Source organism: Labrus mixtus, chromosome 23, assembly GCF_963584025.1.
Source record: "Labrus mixtus chromosome 23, fLabMix1.1, whole genome shotgun sequence".
Classification (NCBI taxonomy): domain Eukaryota; kingdom Metazoa; phylum Chordata; class Actinopteri; order Labriformes; family Labridae; genus Labrus; species Labrus mixtus.
The window spans coordinates 17,517,666-17,537,643 of NC_083634.1; the positions used below are offsets into that span (position 1 = coordinate 17,517,666).

The following is a 19,978-nucleotide window of genomic DNA, read 5'->3' on the forward strand; positions in this document are numbered from 1 at the left end:
TAGAAATATTCTTTTCAGATGGTTTTGGTTGCTTTTTGTAGCGTCAGTATTAATTTGAGTCAGCTTCATAACCAGAACAAAACTCCTCAAAGAAGCTTTAACGAGCTTACAAAAACAGATAAGAGCCTTAAAGTCTTAAAACTGGGAAAATATGTCCTCTCCTTTTGTAAATATTAGACAGCGGAGTGGAGTTTGACTGTTCAGGAGCAGAAACAAACTTAAACCCCTTCAGTGGACAGGTATCTTAAATTTCAATCCATGTCTGTCTGCACCACTCCCCGAGGTTTACGTCTGATTGTTTTGGCTTCCAGCTGCCAGATTTAATCATCCTTAGAGGATGTTTTCCAAAATTATCTCGAGCACGTGGAGGTCTGCCGTTGTGGAGGCTAATTAATGATGGAAGCCATCTGTCAACAGGCAGGTGTTTCCCCCTCGAAGTTCCCGCGGAGTCGTTTACCTGCAGAGGAGAATCGAGGCTGTCGTCTTCTTTCACGATCGGTGTGCGTTTAGCGCTGGTGGGCAGCTCGTAAGTCATCACGCTCCACCTAAAGACACACACACACAAAGACACACACCGCCAGAAAATAAACTTCACTATCAGATAATACGATCAACATAGGAGGACGGGAGGCAGGAAATCGACAGCGCTCGTGTCCTTTTTCTATCTGAGATCGTTCCCCTGATAAGAACAGATCTACAAACATCTGCAAAAAGTTCAAACTGAGGACAAAAAAAAAATCTCAGAATACATGCAGGACCTGTGAAATACTTTAACCTGTCTGGTTTAAGTGCATATCATTTATAGGATATAATAATATTTTTAGGAATATGCTGAGAGTTACAAAGAAATCTGATACCATTCTAGTGTCTATAGGAAGCTGTAGCCACTAGCTGGTTAGCTTAGCATAGCATAAAGACCAGAAAAAGATGGGCACAGCTAGCTAGCTCTGTGGAAAGATGACAAAATCTGCCTACCAGCACCTCCTAAGCTATAATTAGACTTCAGTTAAATTTTTTCGCTGACTGTGCCCACCTCTGTTTTTAATCCCCCTTACACTCCCACGCTCCCTCTGGTCTTACCGGTCGAGCATTTTGGTGGTGGCTCTCTCCAGTTTCTCCAGGATCTGCAACAGCTGAGCATCGTCGTCACAGAGGCCTCCCCAGCCGAGGACACGAGCCAGATCGTTACCTGTGCCCAGAGGAAGGACACCAAGCTGGCACTGCAGAGATTAGAACAATCAAATATACATCAATGTATCATCCGCATACAAGCTGATAAAATCCTATTCTCAGTCGAAAGCAGCACAAGAGAAATTCATGTCTCCAGGCAAATACAAATCTGGTGTTGAAAAATATAAAAGCTTTTTCTATTCCTATAGAAGCAGGCTGATGTGTCAGATAAACTAGAAATGTCAATAATATTATATATTTTAGAAAAGTAATGCCGACTGGCCCTGAAACTGTCTAATCTGTACCGTCTGACATGACCCAGGATTATTCAAACTGATTTGACATGGCTGTTTATTTTAAAATGAAATCTTCAATTCAAATACAAACCATGTTAATTGATTCTGAATTAATTAATTAATTTAGATTACATCCATAAAATTAATCAACTAGTTGAGATAATCAATGTGTCAGCGGTAATTTGTCCAATTAGCCAACCTTGTTCTTCACTGAAAATCTACATATAGTGTCTACTTGCCAGTCTGTCCCTAATTCCTCAGGCTATTAACTCCAGTTTCAGGTCTGTACTCTATGCTAAGCTAGGCTACGCTTAGTGGCAACTAGCTGTGGCTACATGCCCAGTTACTTTCCAGTTGAGAGACCATCTTATGGTCATCGTATATCTTTTCCACAAGTGTTTGATAACAGCATTTGAGGGAACAACACAATTGATGTGTATATCTAAATCTACCACTACAGATCTATAGACCTAAGAAAGATATCGGCCGATATATCGGTATCAGAGACATATAGGTCGGGCAGTAATCCAAAATCTTTATATTACACATTTCTATTTGTCCTTTCTGCAATCCAAATAGTCAAGTCAAGTATTTCCAAATATAATACAATGATTTAGGCAAATGTTGAAGATTAAGTACTTTTAATTTAAAGAAAAAGAGAGTCTTGTTCTTCTGTATTTCAACATTTGGTCTTGAGATGTTTCAGTAGACTGAACATAAAAACAACAACTGAGGCAGCGTCCTGCTTTCTCTGAGCAGTCAGCATTCTTCACAGTCACCTTCACCATTATATCATCCTCCTCCTCCTCCTCCTCCTCCTCCTCCAGCTCACCTGTTTATGAAGGTTTAGTTTATCGAGCTCTGAGAGCACCCAGCCCACGCTGCCGTCTCCTCCGCACACAAGGATACGAAACGTCACAAACTTCTGGAAGAGGCGCAGGCTGACAGCGAGGAGGAGGAGGAGAGAAAGGAGAGAAAGAGGAGGAAGATGAGCACGGATTGGTAAGAGGTAGACGACATTACAAGGCAGGAAAAAAGCTGCATTTCAGTACATGCATGGCACAAGTCATTGTGAACTAGAAACTCCTACAGATGAAGACACTAAACAGTAAAAGTACAGCCTGTACACAGTTAAAGAGGGGCGTGTCCAGAGGGCTGGTCAGTGGTGGCATGGGCCTAAACTGTGATTGGCTGTCAGAGGCGGGACTTATGAATATTCATCTTAAAAATTAAGCTAATGTTGCCACTATCATGCATCATAAACTAGATATTATTGGGCTTAGAAAAGGGTAAATCCTTTGTTTGTATTTGTGTGTTTGGGTGCACATCACCCTTCAGGCCACCGCTGCCCCAGTTGGGCCACCCCAGTCCAATAAAAGCCTGGACACGCCCCTGCAGATAAACCGCTAACATTTTCTCGTCCTGTTGGAACTTCAAGGAAACTAAAAGTACCCGAGCTCTGGTCCCCCGTTCATCAGGTCAAACACTTGAGCCGGGTTGAGGAACTGCTTGAACTTGCGTAGGAACTTCACCCCCTGGTTGTCTCCACTTTTGGAGTTGCAGAGGACCAGGAGAGGACTGGAGCACGACGCTGAGGTGGCTTTCCAGAAGCCTGAAGGGGGAGGGGTTAGAAATGAATCAAGAAGGGTTTTGAAAAAGGAAAGGACTAGAAAACACTTTAACAGGGACGTAACTATGAGGCATCTGTGACAAGATCACAAGAGACTTTATTTACATCAGAACATGTCAAAGATTTGTAGAGAATAGTTTGTAGTTCAGTTCAAACGAGGCAGGAGTTTATTGTCAGGCTCTCTTCTGCTTGATCTCAAACCCCTAGATTAAAAAAAAAATATGGAGCAGGGTTTGATAAGTACTTTAACATTACTATAAAGGTTTCCCCTCAGCTTTCTAAACTTCATGATGTTTCTTTAAAAAGATGTTCTTAAAGCCTTTACTTGTAATAAAAACAGTTTCATTTAAATCCTGAGGCCTCTTTATGATCCAGACGAGATAATGTGAAGACGTTAAGATCCCCCACAAAAATCAGACAGACCAGAAAGAGCTCATTGTGCTTACAACAAAACCTGCAAGTTAGCCTGATAAGAGGAAGCAGAAGGAGATTTTTCTTTAGAAATACTACACACACACACACACACACACACACACACACACACATACACATACACACACACAGGCCAGGATCAGATATACTGTTAAAGAAGAAGCGAGTCAATCTTCGACTGAAAATCAACAAATGGGGAGAATTTCAGGATTGGAAACGTGTAACATTTTATCTTTTAATATATCCAACCACCCATTATCTCACAGCCATCCCAGCTGTTTTATGGGGCGAGAGGCGGGGTTACACCCTGGACTGTTTGCCACTCAATCACAGAGCTGACATGTAGAGACAGACAACCAGCCACACTCACATTCACACCTACACCTGCAATTTAGAGTCAGCAGTGAACCTAACGAGCACGTCTTTGGACTGTGGGAGGAAGCCGGAGAGAACCCACACATGAACAGGGAGAACATGCAGACTCCACACAGAGAGTCTCCTGTCAGACGAGGGATTCAAAACCTGGAACCTTCTCGCTGTGAGGCAACAGCGCCAACCACTGATCCACCATGCAGCCATCTTTAAATATATAATATATGAATGTTTTTTATAAAATACATTTGGAGACATGATGGTGTACACTCCATGGAAGCAGAGGTGTGCTTTGGTGCAAAACATCTGGATCATAATGTAACATTATTTAAAGCTTTATCTTTCTGCTGGATGATAATTAAAGATGTGACTCTACAGAAAAGGTATAAAAACTGAATCTTTACATTGTTGTGTTTCACATGAAATGTTTGAGGGTTTGAAGAAAAGGTCTCACACCCTCAGCATCAAAGGAAAGACACAGCTGAAGATGAAAGGTGACATTCTTGAACCCTGATCCCTCTGGAAGATCTGACTCTCTGAACGAAAGAGCCAGCATGTGTGTGTGTGTGTGTGTGTGTGTGTGTACAAAGGCGTCTCACCATCTGAGTCGATGCTGTTAAGTGCAGTGGGAGGGATGATGGACACTCGACATTGACCCAGGGGACACACCTTTCCCATTTGTTCTTTACAGCTGTTATGGACCTGAGACACACAAACACACACACACACACACACACACACACACACACACACAGGGTCAGCGGTCTCCATAGCAATTCTATATTTCAGTAGAAGCAGAAAGGTCATTACATCCCTCTGAAATCCACCAAATGTCAGTTCTAAACCTTTACAAATACCACTCTGATTCATTTCTGTGTGTGTGCGTGTAGGAAATTAATTTGCACTAAAAGCTCAAGAGCAGTCCATGCTCTGCTAAGTGAGACAAAGAAATGTAACATCTTTATGGCTGTGTGTTTGACTTCATGTTCAGATCCTCACGACTCTTCTGTGTGATTCATTTTAACTGTTTAAATCACAACATGACTTATTTCACTTTTATTCTTTTCACATTCTGAGCTTTAAACCATTTCATGTTAGAGTGCGATCTCTTCTTTTTGTATAATTTAGTCCAAAACTCTCGCTGTATCTTTTGCCTTGAGCGATATGAAGCTCAGCGTAACAGAGCAACATGATTAGTTTAGTTTTCTTTTTTATGAATTGAGACTCATGAGGCTTCAATTGAATGTATCAAGACACCCACTTTATAAACACTAAACCAAACGTATTATATCTGCCAGTTTAAAGGCTTTATATGCGATTTTTTGATCCAGCAGATGTCGCCCTTGAGCACCAGCATGAAACCAAAACAACTCGCGGTGCATTGTTGTGTTAGCACGCTAATGCTAGCGATCTTTATTATGCTCGTATCTTCACACTGCATGTAAATTTACCTGAAATGAGCGTGATTTAGAAACACAGTTAAGCAGTGAGTACAGTATGTTATTCTTCTTTTCTCTAGTCCCTCAATTAAACAACTTTTATACGTGAGGGGGAGGAGTCAGCCGGCCGTCCCGGCGATGTAAACAAAGTGAAGATAGGACTCTGAAAACATCACAGACAGTGGGACTCGGGTGTTACACCCATTGTAGACAGTCATGACTCACAGAGTTATTTTCAGAGGATATACTTGATTTCTATTATATGTAAGTGTGAAAAATCGCATATAAAGACTTTAAAACCTGTAAATAGACGTGATGAGGCTTTAGAAAGTTTTCTGTTCTGCAAAAAACTGAATGGTCTCCGACGGGACTGAAACATTTGGAGACACAGTTTAAAATGCAGATCATGCTGCACTCCATCTTTAAAACAGAATGAACCTCTATCGAGTGGGGTGTTGACATTTATTCCCTGCGAAGGCACGACCATAGACTGTCAGGAACCGACCTCCTGAAATGATCTAGAAACTTTCAGGAGTGTGTATAGGAATTTTAATTTTCTTTTTAAACGTCCGAGCTCAGGAAATTGATTAAAAGTCGTCTTGCTTGAGGCGGTCAGAAATTAGGTCAGCCCTGTGAAGTTTCTCATTTAAAACCGACTCTCCGCCTCCTCTTCCTCTTCCCCTCGGGGGATCTCTGACTCCCACCTTTAAGTGTCGTCCTATCACTCTGATGACTCAGGTGAACTTTGAGAAACCTTCAGTCTTCAGGAGGTGAACAGGTAAGACGACGGCGAGTCAAGAACAGATAACAGGAACACTTCTCGAGAGTGAAAAAGTCTTCAGATGATTTCATGTCATGAAGAAGAAGAAAAAACATCTTTCAATCACTCTGTTTTCTCTTTCAGAAACATTTTGAGTATATCGAAAACTTTCCGATCCTGGTTGATGACATTTGTCACATTTATCACGGGCAGATGTTGCACTATCCCGTCTTATCCTGAGAAGTTGGTTTATGGAGCTGCTTTGCATTTAGACAGCTCCTGGAAGTCGCTGCAGACATGTTTTTTTTTTTATCCTCTCACCGGGTACGATAATTAACTCGGACAGCTTACCGCGCAGACTGGCAGCGACTCTTTCAGCCCAGATGTCAAGCAATGCATTCACGTCTACCGCGATGAGATCGTGACGTTTGACTTTACATGTCGTTGTAGGGGGCGACATGTGGAAATAACTTGAAGGTATCAGTGATGTTCTGATTTTGATGAGACGGTTAACACTTACGATGGCTTTGCACCAGAGGCAGCGCCAGTCCTGCAGCCGCCGCACGCTGCCACAGTTCTTGTCACACACCACACATTTGGCGCTGACCGGCAGGTTGCCCTCCAGCCACTGGTGGGGCATGACCACCTGGAGGGAAAAACATGGACAAATCACATAAACGTGAGGCCTCAGCTACAACACCCTGAGCCAGACTCATTTGACTGCAAGTCATTAAAACAAACACAAACAAGTCGGGGACGAATTCTTTGCATGCAAATCCAAAAAACATTTGTCTTACTCCGAGCTATTTCTGATATTTTAGAGATAAGTTAGCGCTGCATGCTAGTGCAGTGGTTAGCGCTGTTTTTTCAGACACGACCCAATCACTCACCCCTTCCTCGTCCTCGATGATGTCATTTCCTATGGAGGCCAGCGTGGTCCACTTGCAGTTGTTGGTGGAGCGAACGGCACAGCGCTTATGAGCCTTGAACTTACAGACTGCAGAGAAAGACATAATCTTAAAGGGCGCGGTCACACTGGCAAACGTGTAGCCCTCACAATGTGAAGTACAACAAGATAAGCCCACATTCATAGCACTGTTATTAAGAAAAATAAGATGGAACTTATTTTTAAACTTTAAGATCCACAACAAAAAAAACTGGTCAGTTTGTTAATCAAATGCAAATGTGATAAAATGTAGCCATCAATATGGAGTAGTTATTTTCCCAATATCAATTTGACTTTCAAATCGACTATAAAAAGGGACTATCTCTCTCTCTCTTTGTGTGTGCGTACCTTCACAGGACAGGCCGTGGGACGTGACCCCCGGCAGAGCCTCCCTGCAGACGTTGCAGAAGGTCGGTCGGGCGTGCGAGCAGGCGTACCAGTTGTGCATACCGGAGAAGTGCTCCATGTTGAACTGGCTGGCCTGGAGGGGGGGGGGGGGGGAGGATAATCAGGGGGTACATCAGCGCTACATGTGAAACAGTTTGACATTAGAGGGTTGAAACACAAAGGGTCAGAACAAAGTAAAAACATGGAAACAGCTAGCCTGGGGGGGGGGGGGGGGGGGGGGGGGGGGGGGGGAAGAAACTGTGCTGCATAAGAAGACATGCTAAAGACGAGAGAAAGACTTTGAATTTCATGGGGAACCAAACGGCCAAAGGAAGCATCGATGACATCAGCAGTACGACACAGTAAACTCTGATACTATCCTAGTAAAGTTCCAAAGACGCTGATGTCTGCACAGAGACCACAGCAGCAAACATGGAGGTCCGAGGAACCCAATGTTAGGGTTCATTTTACGGAAGATTTAAAGTAAACTCCTGCACACTGTCCAAACTGCATAAATACACTGGTTATGTTTTGGTTAGAAAATGGCAAGAAATGATCCCATCATCACGGGAACACTATCTTTGTAATCACAAGATAATGATATAAATGTACCCATTATAACAGGAAAAAAAAGGTTTGTTATCCCCAGATTACAAGAAAAGTCAAGATCTTTACAAATCAACTGAAATGAACTCGTGATCGCAGGAAAACCAGCTTTGCAACCTCGAGATAAGATAACCAGATCTGGACCAAACGTCTGACTTTTCCTTATTCTCGCAGGAAAATGGAGTCAGTACAATGTATGGATGCATGTCCGCTTAATGGTGCGCTCCATTTACATCGGATCCCGGAGCTAGCAACGACGTACTTAAGGAGTACCTTTGTTCTGTTAGCTTGTACCTGACGATAACAACATGGAAAATAACACGACAACATGTCCACAGATAGAACTTGAATGATGCAATCACAGAGATTGATTTAATTACACAAAAAGAGGACTGAGTAGTAAATTAAGAGAGCTTAAATGTTACCGTTGATGCACGGAGAAGCCATGTTGGATTTGAACTCAGACTACTGAAGTTTCTCTGAGTTGGAATTCCCCCTACATGGAGAGTGTTCCTCATGACGTATCAGACCAGCAACTTGGAATTTCTGACTTCCGAGATCAAATGGAAAGCACCATTATGCTTCTGTACTTTTGATTCCCTGAGGATTTGAACTGTTTTTTTTAAAATCTATCACTCTTTCAGTCTGCTCTCAAGTCAGCCTTTTAGTCATACAAGTAAGGTTTTTCCCCCCACAACATTTCCACAACTCTTCAAATTCAGGAAAGAAAAAAGGTTTCACTTTGAGCCGATGTTTTCACAGTTTGAGCTGCGCCCGTATAAACTTGCAGGACTGGAAATAACAAGGAAGAACACATAATCAAAGCCTAACCAGGTTGAGACAATGCTGTAAATTAAAAGTCTAAATGCATCGTTTTAAAAAAAAAAGAAGCGAGGTATATTAAAAAACCGGAGAGAATTCAATTTCAACTGGGAAAGCAGCTCACAGTCTTCAGCTCTCTTTATAGCTTATTAAAGCAGAGGGTCTGCCTTTATGAGGGGCATCAATCTGCTGGCAAAGAGCTCAAATGAAAAAGCAGATAAGAGAGAAGCAAGAGCAGAGAGGGATGAAGGAGGGAGAAAGAGAGGATTTCCTCAGGAAGATGGGATGCGTTGAGAAAAGAACAGATGGAGGAAGAATTAAGGATTGAGGTGCAAAGCCTGTTCTCATTAAAATAGATTACACGTCCATGACGAGCTTCAAAGGCTCATTTACTGAGCTCCTGATGTCAGCCAGAAGAACAAATAATGACAGGAAATGAAGAGACCAACCTCGTAGGTTTCCCATTTTTGGACGGATTTGAGGGCGCCGATCCAGTCCTCCATTTCCTTCCTGCTCTCGGCACATAGCATTAGTTTGCGAAAAGGAGTGATCACCTGAGGGACGGAGAACGAATGTGTGGTGTGAAAATCCAAGCCTTCGTCTTCAAACCTGTGAGAATCTCTCTTCTACAAACCAATCTGCTTTATTCGTGGGATTAAACCGAGAGGGACAATGAAGCCAATGTGGAGGTGCAAAAAAAAAATGCAGTTCCTGGAGTGTCCACTTGAGGCTGGCTCCAAAAACCAAGATTTCGACATTAGAGTCCATATTTAAACGGCCATTTTTACAGCAAAAAATAAACACATTGAAAGCCTGGTTTAAAAAAAATAAAATTTCATTACTAGTTCACACTGTACCAGGTGGTTGCTTTTTAAACTCCTCCTATTGGATTATATTGAGTCAAAGAGTTATTCATAAATTAGCATGATAAGTGGCGGGCTAACTGTCAGGTCGGTGCATTGTAGCTGTTTTCCAGGACGCTTAAGATTTCACCCAAACTCCACCTCAATGTCTGTTTCTAGGTTGAGTTAGCATTTCCAATATGGTGGCCGCCATTGTTGGCAACACCAAAGAAATGTCCCCACATTTTTTAAAAACATTTTGAGGTTAAGTGTTGCCGCCTCACCGTGAAGCTGTTGTTGATGTTCTTGGTGCTGGTCTCCGCCACACTGGCGTCCGATAAATCCACTTCATCAAAAATCAGAGACTGAGAGAGGAAGAAGGAGAAACATCACAAACATCAGTTGCCTTGTCGATGTGGCCACAGCCCCACACGTTCTGTCTTTATATTTAAAGTCATGCAAATCTATCAAGTCATCACTGGAAGGAAAGACGCCCCTTTCTAACATAATAAATCACTTCCATTCATTTGTAGTTTGGTTTGCCCCTCCCCCCCTTCTTAACGGCATCAACAGATGATGATTATTCAGTGATATTTATGGTCTTGGGTATGTCTTGGTCTCGGTTAGTGTGGTCTTGACTACAACACTATGTAATGTATGGGGAGGGGGGAGTAGTATAATGTTGGGTTTACAACTTAATTTTTGTTTAAAAGCTCCCTGAATTTAATTTAATAGCAGTACGAATACACATTTTTTTCAAATTCCCAAAACAATGAGATCATTTTGAACACATTCTTGCACCTTGCAGTCTTTGGCATAGTACAGGGTCCTCCCTCTGAGTTTGAAGTATCTCCTCTTCCATCTCTGGAAAGAACTGGTCTGCTTCAACAGGATTCCCTCCTTCACACTTTTCTGTAGAGAGACAGGGAGGATAACAAGAGAGGGGGGGAGCAGACATTAGTGCACTGAGAAAATCTGACGCAAAAACATAGTGACAGCTTTTTGCTTTTTATTTTTTATGGTGTGACAAACCTCAGTGTCACAGAAAAAAAAGCTGCTTCAATGCTCTTCTCCGCAGAAGAGTTGATTTTTACTCGAAGGCTAAGTGCTGTTTTTTGGGGTTTTTAAAAATTTTTTTTTAGCACCTTCCAGTAAAGTCTGTAATTTACGATCAAATGTGGGAAAGTCAAGGTGGCCTTTAGAAACATCTCACCGCATGTATCCAAAAATAGCCCGCTCACTTTATCTGTTGAATACAAAAAAGGAGGCAGCTAACGTCTGCCAGAGCATCAGTATGCGGCGTCGATAGGAAAGTTAATGCAGAAAAAAGCACCGGAGGTAATGTCCTGTACTGCTGCGATTATAGGAGCAGGTAGGAGGTGCAGCCAACCGTGTCTGCATGAAAATTATTATTAAAACGTGGCATGAATGCATGATTGGATTTGAATGGATCTGCAGAGGAAGAAACTCCCCGCTGATTCTATTGTGGCGGCTTTTTTGTCTCGTTTCATCGTCGCCCGTGCGTCTCCTTATCATGCAATCGTTTTTTTTGTTTTTTTTCCCCTATTTATGAGAACATGCCCTGAGAGGGACAGAATGCACCATGGGTAATCAATTTGAGATAGGACATCAGGGGTCGCCATGGAGATCCTCATTTCTCCAAACGGGAGGATACAGGGCACACACACACAAACACACACAAACACACGCGCCGATGCAATCTTAAAAGTCTGGTCACGCTCGCCGATGGCTCGCTTCATACCTGCACGTTTATCACGTAACCGCCGACATTCCTGCACGAGTCCTCGCGGCATCTTATATTAGACGTTAATCCATAGACAGGCCTGTCACTTCCCCGTGGAGATAAACAGGCCCGCATACTTCACCAGCGCACACACATCAACTATCTCCGTGGATTTCACATAAATAGTACGACTGAGATTTAAAAAGTAATTGGAATCGATTCAATGGAGGCTTCTGATATAAAGTGGAAATAAAGTGCTGCACCCTTCAATCATTTGCCAAGAAGACGATTTAGATTTTCCCAATCTAATTCTGCACTTTTATAAAAAAAATAAAATGTTTTTGCTGTGTCATTGTACATCGAGCATTGTTTTTTTTATCTCATCCGCTCCAAAACAATCAGACTCAGTAAGTAAAACATGTAAAAGTGCTGCAGTTCAGATAAAACCATAAAGTAGTGTTAGTTAGTTTTAAATTAATCTTAATATAAACAGAGTTAAGAAGGTAACACATTTAAGATTGTATTTAAAGTAACGATGGCATAATTTGGCATCAAATAAGAAATGATAACAATTTAGCTTTATCATTAGCATAGCTAAGCTAATGTACTTGGTTTTATTATGAAGCAAACGGCAAAAACAACAAAAATAAAAAATAAAAACTGTAAGTTGCTTGTTTTTTGTTGCTTTATTTAAAAAAAGAAATGGGCAAACTAAGATATTATTATAACCATTTTGTTTTCTTCTTCTGCATTCTATTATTGTTTTGTATAACAGTCTAAAAAACGTCTGGAATGTTTGGATTGCCCAATAAACACAAAGTTGCAAAAAAAAAAAAAAAAAAAAAAAAAGATAAACTCCATTCCCTTAACAACTGGAAGTCAGGAGGGGCTGGGAGCTGAGCTGCTGCTAGCTTGTTTGTCTAAAGTCCGCTGAGTGATTTTCAAATCATCACAGCATGTAGGTAGTCAAATTAACCACAGAGCTCATGTCATCTCCTCCTCTCTCTCCTCCCAACATTTCCTCTCTCTCTTCAGCAGTCCCCTCCAACAAAAGAAGGACTAAAGCAGGGTCAACTTAAAAAGGGCATCTCTGCAAAACATGTGGGACTGGAGGGGCTGAGCCGAGCTGCCACTTAAATCCTTCATTCAGTTAAATGTCACCATACACTTGAGAGCAGCAGTGGACAAACTTGAACCGCAAAGAAAGTTGTCTGCTACAGGTGTTACAGGTAAAACAGGAGACTAACGTCGGCTGACATGAGTGTGGTGTGACTCACACAAAAAACAGATAGTGAAAGCTTTGAATTGAACATCCAGATCTGATTGGACTAACCCGATCCTGAGTGTAGTAGAGACCTTTGTAAAATCTTATGAGATAACACAGCAAATGATGCTCCGTCATAAAGCGCCTCAAGGACAAATACCAACACACTGTAATCAGCAAAGGCGGTAAACCGGGTCATAAAAGTATTACCTAGTTCCCCGATGTGCTCGACGTCACCTGTGACTAAACAGCTTGCACAACCTGTCTGCTACTTCAAAGTGTGGGCAAAGGTGAAGTGTGACTCGGCGGTGTGTGAACTCGTATCAAGCATGATGACATAAACCAAGCAAATAAAAATCCTGGGTCGTATTTACATTTGAATTAGAATAACTGATTTACACTGAAGACAGCAGCAGTTTAATACACCGCATTGCTTTAAACCACTTTAACTGTGGTATGACACATGTTGCATATTCTGTTTCAGCAATATATTTCAGCAATGCAGAGTTTTGTTTTTTTTACTGCTGTAGGCTGTAAAAGCGTAGCCAATAAAGAGTTAATATGTAGTTTTTTATAATTTGACCGGGATGACGAGTTTACATGCTTAGTTACTTTCCAGTTGAGTGACCTTCATTATATATCTTTTCCACATGTGTTAGATAACGCAATAAATGTGAATATCTTTATCCATCTCTCCAGATTGAAGGTAGAAATCGGCCAATATATCGGTATCTGATTTTTTTTCTTCTCCCCAATACGGATATCGGTATCGGCGCCAAAAGTCCCATGTCGGTCGAGCCCTACAAGGGACATCCCTAGTTTCTATCTACTTCTCTTTTAGCCGCATTATTTCTGTTAACACGTCTCTCTCCAGGTCTATTTCTCTCTCTGTCTCAGTGTAACTCATCCATCTTCCTGCGTTCCTCACTTGTGTTTCTGTCGTACTCTGTCCGCTCTTTGAAGAAATGTCCTTGGCCGTCTGTAACACGGGGAGTATTACCCGGCAGAAGCCTCCCCGACCCAGTGATAAATCTAATTCAAGATCTCATTTCTCAGCTCTATCTGTGTGTGTGTGCTTCCGTGAGATATCACTCCCAGTAATGGCACACACAGCTTCTGCACGTTTCTTTAGAGTAAATGTGTTTTCATACCCCGAGGGAGAGGCAGATCTCATGTTGTCACACCGTTAGAGAAAAAGGGAGCAAAAAAAAGAGAGGAAGAAGAAGAAGGGGACGACTGATGGAGGAAACCATGATAGATTGTCCAATGGTATGCATCATTAGGCAGAGATAGAAAAAAAAAGAAAAAGAGCTGTGACAGCGGCGAGCAGCGAGACAGAGAACGGGATAATAAAAGGTAACAATAATGCAAAGAATGTAACAAACATAAAAGAGAAGAAAACAAAGAAGCGGCAAAGCCTTGAAGAGAGAGGAGAAAGGGGAAAACAAGAAGGAGTAAAGGTCTCTTTTGACTAAACCACCTGACGCATCAGAGATAACGGCGAGGTGTAACAACCTGTCCTGCCAATCAGACTTATCCGTGATGTCCACAGCGACGCCAACATGAGCCGTCAGTCATGCCGCTAATCGGAGAGTTTTTTTTGTTTGACAAAAGCCGACATATGATGACATAGCAACTGCGGATACGGGGGAGGGGATGTGCTGGAAGTTAAAGTCAGGATGTTGCAATCTGGGTGTCAAACTTGTACAGGTTGGAGGCTGCACTTTAGACGGTGCATCACCACAAGGGCCAGAGGCATCTACCTCAGGGTATACACACAACTGACTACAATTCTACAATTCACTAAGCAGACGCTTTTATCCAAAGCGACCTAGGGATCTAGAAGAAAAGGGAACAATGTCAGTAAGAGCAAACGATCAGCTTTGAGTCTGATTGGACACACAGGTGCTGACAGGAAGTGACCAGAGGCAAAGCACAACATTGAGGGCAGTTCTTGAGAGCTCTAATCAGTATAGAAACCATCTTATAAGTCGTCGTTATCAAACAAAAACCATCGTCATTACCATCATCATCATCAATAATATGGAGACCATCATCATTAAGTTAGTAGGTATTCATGAAAGAGCTGGGTCTTTAGCTTTTTCTTAAAGGTGCAGAGGGACTCTGCAGACTAGATAGCTTACTTTCCTTTTCAGCTAACTTTGAACCGTTTAGCAAAAAAAAGAACAAAATGGTGTTTGGAAATTGGTGTTTTGATCTTTATGTTTTTGCTTTAAGAAGTTGAGGTCATGATTCAAAGTAAAGGAAGAGTCTAAATGTCTTAAGATTTGATAAAACCAAGAGTCAAACTCCAACCTTTTTGGCGGGAAAAACAACATGAATGCGTTTAGACTTCATTATTATTTTAGCCAGTCAAAATGTACAGCTGTCATACAACTCAATAAATAATTTCTTCTCAATAAAGACTCCTCAAGGCCATTCCTGGACCAAATTTTGTGCGCTGATTCAATCAGAATCAGAATCTGGGTTTATTGCCAAGTACATTTACACATACAAGGAATTTGACTTGGTGTATTGGTGCTAAACAATTAACAAGGAAATAAAGCAGAACTAGTCGTTGAATTGAAAAAGACTGAAATCCAAGGCTTTCATGTGATTGGCTGCAGACATGTGCCTTCTTTAAACCAGACTTATAGCAAATGAAAAGGTCAGGTTCTGCAGCAGCTTGCGGTCAAGCTGCAGACACACCCTCGCTGGTGTTTATCTCTTCTCTTTTACTCTCTCCTCTCTCCTGCTGAGGGATGTTGTCAGACAGATCAGTGTATTCATTAGAGCAGGACTAATTACATCGCAACAATCAGCCCCAGTAGGCCCCAATTTGCACACAAACAGACACACAAATTGAAGAGTCGCCGAGTGGATCTGCACACAAGAGCTAATTACCACACATTACTTACTCGTCTGCAAAACGCAACGCGCAGCCAAACAGAGCTCTGGAGTGCACCCACACACAACTCTGATTGATTCAAACCTTTTTTTTTTTCTCTTTTTTGAGTCAGCTCTGGAGCATTCAACAACCCCAAGTGGGTGCACGAAAATTCAATTTCTGTCTACACTATCCCGCATGACTGATCAATCTTCAGTTGTCACACGTTGTAAACACGATGAACTTCAATTTATTCCCTGGAGACTTAGCTGACCTGGAGACCAATAGTTGGGCATTTACCTGTTAGCATTACGGCTAAGTGAAAGCCATCAGATATTGGAGAGTTTACAAACCAATCCAACCAAAGATTGATCAGGGAGATGACTGTCCCACGAGACGTATACAAATGTGTTTATGACTGGAAAACAGTATCACCTATTATTGGGATTCACAGTAAAATAAAAGGTTTTATTGGATATAAATGCTGCGAAGTTACGTCTAACAAAAGCTAAGGCTTATGCTAACTTGGTAGCAAGGTGAAACCGAAGAAGGTCCAACAGTTTCTAGATGAATGGGGGCATATTGCCACCTATCGTAGCATGACATTTTCCGACATTAAATGGATTCTCCCTTGGTGTATGTATTCTGGGACAAGGACAGTATTCCAGTTAAACGTCCTAATCGAGCTGTAACTGTAGCTCGACTTAATGTGCATGTAAACGTTTGGGAAAAACCAACATGGATCAATAGATTATGATAATAACGCTTAGATCTTCCTTTTTACCAACAGGTTCATCATTTAATAAATTAAAACAAACAGAGTGATGTCTTCAGTGTCAAACACTCAATGCTTCCACTCTTGAGACTAGATATCTATTTACTTTCCCCCAGGGGATAAAATATCCTCCTCCATTGTAGGGGCATTGCAGTAAAAGTCTGTGAACCACTTCTCTACTCACATGTTTTCCATTGTTGAAAAGACTATAAAAAAAAATCTCATCAACGGGCGACAAAGAAGAAAAGATCACGGCTGTTAAAGCATTGTTTACTTCATATTGTTCGAGTCATGTTTGTTTAAAACCTGCCGAGCCAGCTGTTTCAGGACATAATGGATTCCTTTTTTAATGAGCTATGAAGTTGGGACTGATTGCCTTCTGTGTTATTTAAAGTTGTACATGTAATAAAACTCTAAACATTTGCTGATTCAAACTTCTACTTTGCTGGGCGAACATGAGGAAGCTACAGGTGAAGCGTATTGTTTGCTCACAATCAAGGGGAAATTAAGCCACCGATTGTTGATTTAATTTTTCATCGTATGTTCCTGAAACCGACCGGCACCTGAGAGCGTAGGTTGGCTGTGCATGTGGTTCCATTTGGTCATGAAAATGTGCTGCTTTACTTTATACTTCATTGTCATTTAATAGAAGAGCGTTGGGGTTTGACAAAAGAAGACATCACTTTGGGCTTCGGCGTATTGTGATGACCCTATTTTACTTTTTCTTTGACCTAGTTGGATCCTAAGTGATGAGCAGACATAAGGAAATAAAATGGACAAAGAGGATTGACTGAATGAAAAAAGACTACTACTACTTTAACATGTGATACAAACATGATTTCATCCTTCTCTGATAGAAGCTAGAATTGCAAATCAGGACCACACAGTCACCGTGTAAATACAGAATTTGCCAATCAAATCACACTAAAAAAAACTCACTCAAAACCACAACACACCTTCTCCTGGACGTTCCCATGTGCTTTCCCAATTCTGTCAAATTGAAACAAGAGCCAACCAGCACTGTCACTGCAACAGACAGAACCTTTAAAACCCAGGTTTTACCATCAACATCCCCTCCAAGCTCTGCACAAATGATCCTCGTTATTTGGTCTCCCTAGAAGGATTTCTCTCACACTGACCTCTTCCACCAGGCGACTCTGCTGCAACTTCTCAAAGCGACTGGTGGATTCCAGTTGGTCCTCATGGCTGAGCTGGTCGTCGTCACCCTGCCCCCCTCCCTCACAGCGGAAAAGCAGGGGTGCCATGCAGCACCCGCTGGGCCGACACCACCCCAGCATCGGCAGCCGATGTAGTCTTTGGATGTAGTCCAAAGTGTACCTCAGTGACTTTCACAGGTCTGAGGTGACGGGGGGAAGTCACTCTCTCAACTTCTGCTCCTTCTCACAGCTATTTAGAGCGTCCTGGACTCATCTCTTTCTTCTTCTTCTTCCAAATGTTTAACTCCACTTTTTCTGTGATTTTGAAGAAGAAAATCCCCCTAGTTCTTCCAGTTTTATTGTTGTCTCCCACACCCAGACTCAGCTCTCTTTTCAAGCCGGCAATTCGTCAAACAATACAACCGCACTTCCTCCCTTTCAATCTTACCTTGTCAGGTAGACACTCCCCCTTCAGGTGTTTGGAAGGACACACCTCTTCTATATGTGTGTGTGTCCCTCTGTCTCTCTCTCTCTCATACACACAAACCAGTGTTGCCAGATCGTGTAGGAACAAGCGACCAAGTCCTTAAAAAAAAAACTGAAAGAAGAAACTGGCTGTCTGCTCTATTGTCTTCATATCTGGATAAACTTGTAAGTCGCTTATATTAAAATAAAACCTCTAGAGTCTGAAATGTTGCTAAATCTGGCAACATCAAGTGCTGACGGTGACCTCTGAGTCTGGTGACAAGGAGGGACAAAAGGGATCACTGGTGGACAGATCTCGCAAACAAACACCCTCCTTTTCTACATTTAAATTCTTAGTTTTGGTTAAAAGAGATTCCCAAAAGAACACATCTTTTCTTCACAGATTCCAAAATTGAAAAAAAATAAGATTTCTGATTTGAAAAATTACAGAATTTTAATTGGAAGACACAACATGATTGAGTCTTGTTTTATCCAACTTAAGTATATAGCATGACAAACACCCTACGTCGTAGCTGATGCTAACTAAAAAAAACATTTAAAAGGAACATCATTTGAGTTTGTTTGTGTGAACGAGAACTGGAGGCTATATCAGCTTGGATTTGAAGCCTCCATCTTTGCTTGTATTGTAAATCCTGTTTATGGTTTTCCAATAGTGCTATAAAAACCTTAATAGCGTCCAAGCCATTATTTACGAGGGGCTACATAGAAAAACATGACAACATTTACTTATAGTAAGCAAACCTGGCAACCCTGACAAACATACATCCTGGAGATAAGGCGGCACGGTTGCAAATAAGCTCTTACCCCCACATCACATGACACCAACCTGAGAGGAGCAGTGTGTGTGTGTGTGTGTGTGTGTGTGTGTGTGTGTGTGTGTGTGTGTGTGTGTGTGTGTGTGTGTGTCAATGTAAGTAAGAACAAGCCTATTTCCTTGAGGCTATAAATAGAACTGGAAAAACCTGTTTGATTGGCAATGAGAGTGCACACATACACCAAGAGTACATGCTGCTGTGAACGCCGAGTTAAGGCATCTAGTCTCAACAACCTGCAAGAGCTGTCCTGACTCTGTGTGCGCATGTGTGTGTGTGTGTGTTCATGTCTGCTGCCTACACGCTGTCATCGGAGCGCTTTCAGTGTCAGATCAGTGTCTCATCTGCCAAGGCAAATTACAGCGAGCGTGTGCATATGTGCATGTGTGTGTGTTGACTGCCAGTCGGCGTTTCATTCCGTCTTTAATGAGCAGAAACATGCTGTTCCCTGCAGACTCACGCGCTGACACCAGCTCTCTCTCTCTCTCTCTCATATGTGACTCTACCTTTTCCCTTCAGTCTTTGTTTTTTCTTTCATGTTTTTCGTTTTCAAAACTTTAGAATAATTCCCCCCCCCCCAAAAACACTCATCTATTTTCAGTCCAAAATCACTTGTGTATACATCGGCTTCAGAATCAGGTCAAAGAGCTTCATTAGCCGGTTTTAATGACTCATGTGTTAAAGTTATTGATGTGAAATGACTGATTATCAGCGTGCTTTGTGAGGCAGTGTTGCCCCTTTAGGGAAATGCAAACAAGCATTTGAGAAATCAAGTACAAGTTGGATTGTTAAAGAGGACATATTCTCCCCCTCTTCCACCTTTTCAAACAGTCCCCCTGTGGTCTAAATGAAACATCTGTGCTGTGCTTTGGTCAAAATATAACATGAATCAAGCACCAGAGGAGGTTTGTGACCCTGTATAAACCAGCTCTCTCAGAACGCTCCGTTTCGGTGTGTGTGTCTCTTTAAATGCAATGAGCCCCGCCCACTAAGTTTTCCCCGTAGACATCACTCCTTCAATAGCGAGAATAAAAATGGTGGACCTGCACAAAAGTTTGGCTCTAGGCTGGGGGTGGAGTCCATGAGTGGAGATACCAGGAGAGGGGAGGAATCCCACTGTGACATCACAAGGAGAAGCAAATTTAAAACGG

At 41.9% G+C, this 19,978-nt stretch overlaps 1 protein-coding gene across 2 annotated transcripts in view; it reads right to left on the reverse strand.

Annotated features, from left to right (window-relative positions):
* si:dkey-172j4.3 (diacylglycerol kinase eta) overlaps window positions 1-19,978 on the reverse strand; it is a 71,194-nt gene that overhangs the window by 14,988 nt on the left and 36,228 nt on the right. Inside the window, exons 1-12 of one of the 2 annotated variants that reach the window (XM_061031705.1) lie at window positions 17,512-18,056; window positions 10,504-10,614; window positions 9,987-10,067; window positions 9,310-9,414; window positions 7,394-7,526; window positions 6,990-7,096; window positions 6,620-6,745; window positions 4,500-4,602; window positions 2,919-3,078; window positions 2,299-2,407; window positions 1,081-1,220; window positions 458-545 (exon numbers count right to left, since the gene is read on the reverse strand). In XM_061031705.1, the coding sequence (XP_060887688.1) occupies window positions 458-545; window positions 1,081-1,220; window positions 2,299-2,407; window positions 2,919-3,078; window positions 4,500-4,602; window positions 6,620-6,745; window positions 6,990-7,096; window positions 7,394-7,526; window positions 9,310-9,414; window positions 9,987-10,067; window positions 10,504-10,614; window positions 17,512-17,670 (1,422 nt within the window). In that variant the 5' untranslated portion in view covers window positions 17,671-18,056. Of the gene's footprint in view, window positions 1-457; window positions 546-1,080; window positions 1,221-2,298; window positions 2,408-2,918; window positions 3,079-4,499; window positions 4,603-6,619; window positions 6,746-6,989; window positions 7,097-7,393; window positions 7,527-9,309; window positions 9,415-9,986; window positions 10,068-10,503; window positions 10,615-17,511; window positions 18,057-19,978 lie in introns of those variants that run through there. The other variant, XM_061031704.1, reaches the window with a different exon arrangement.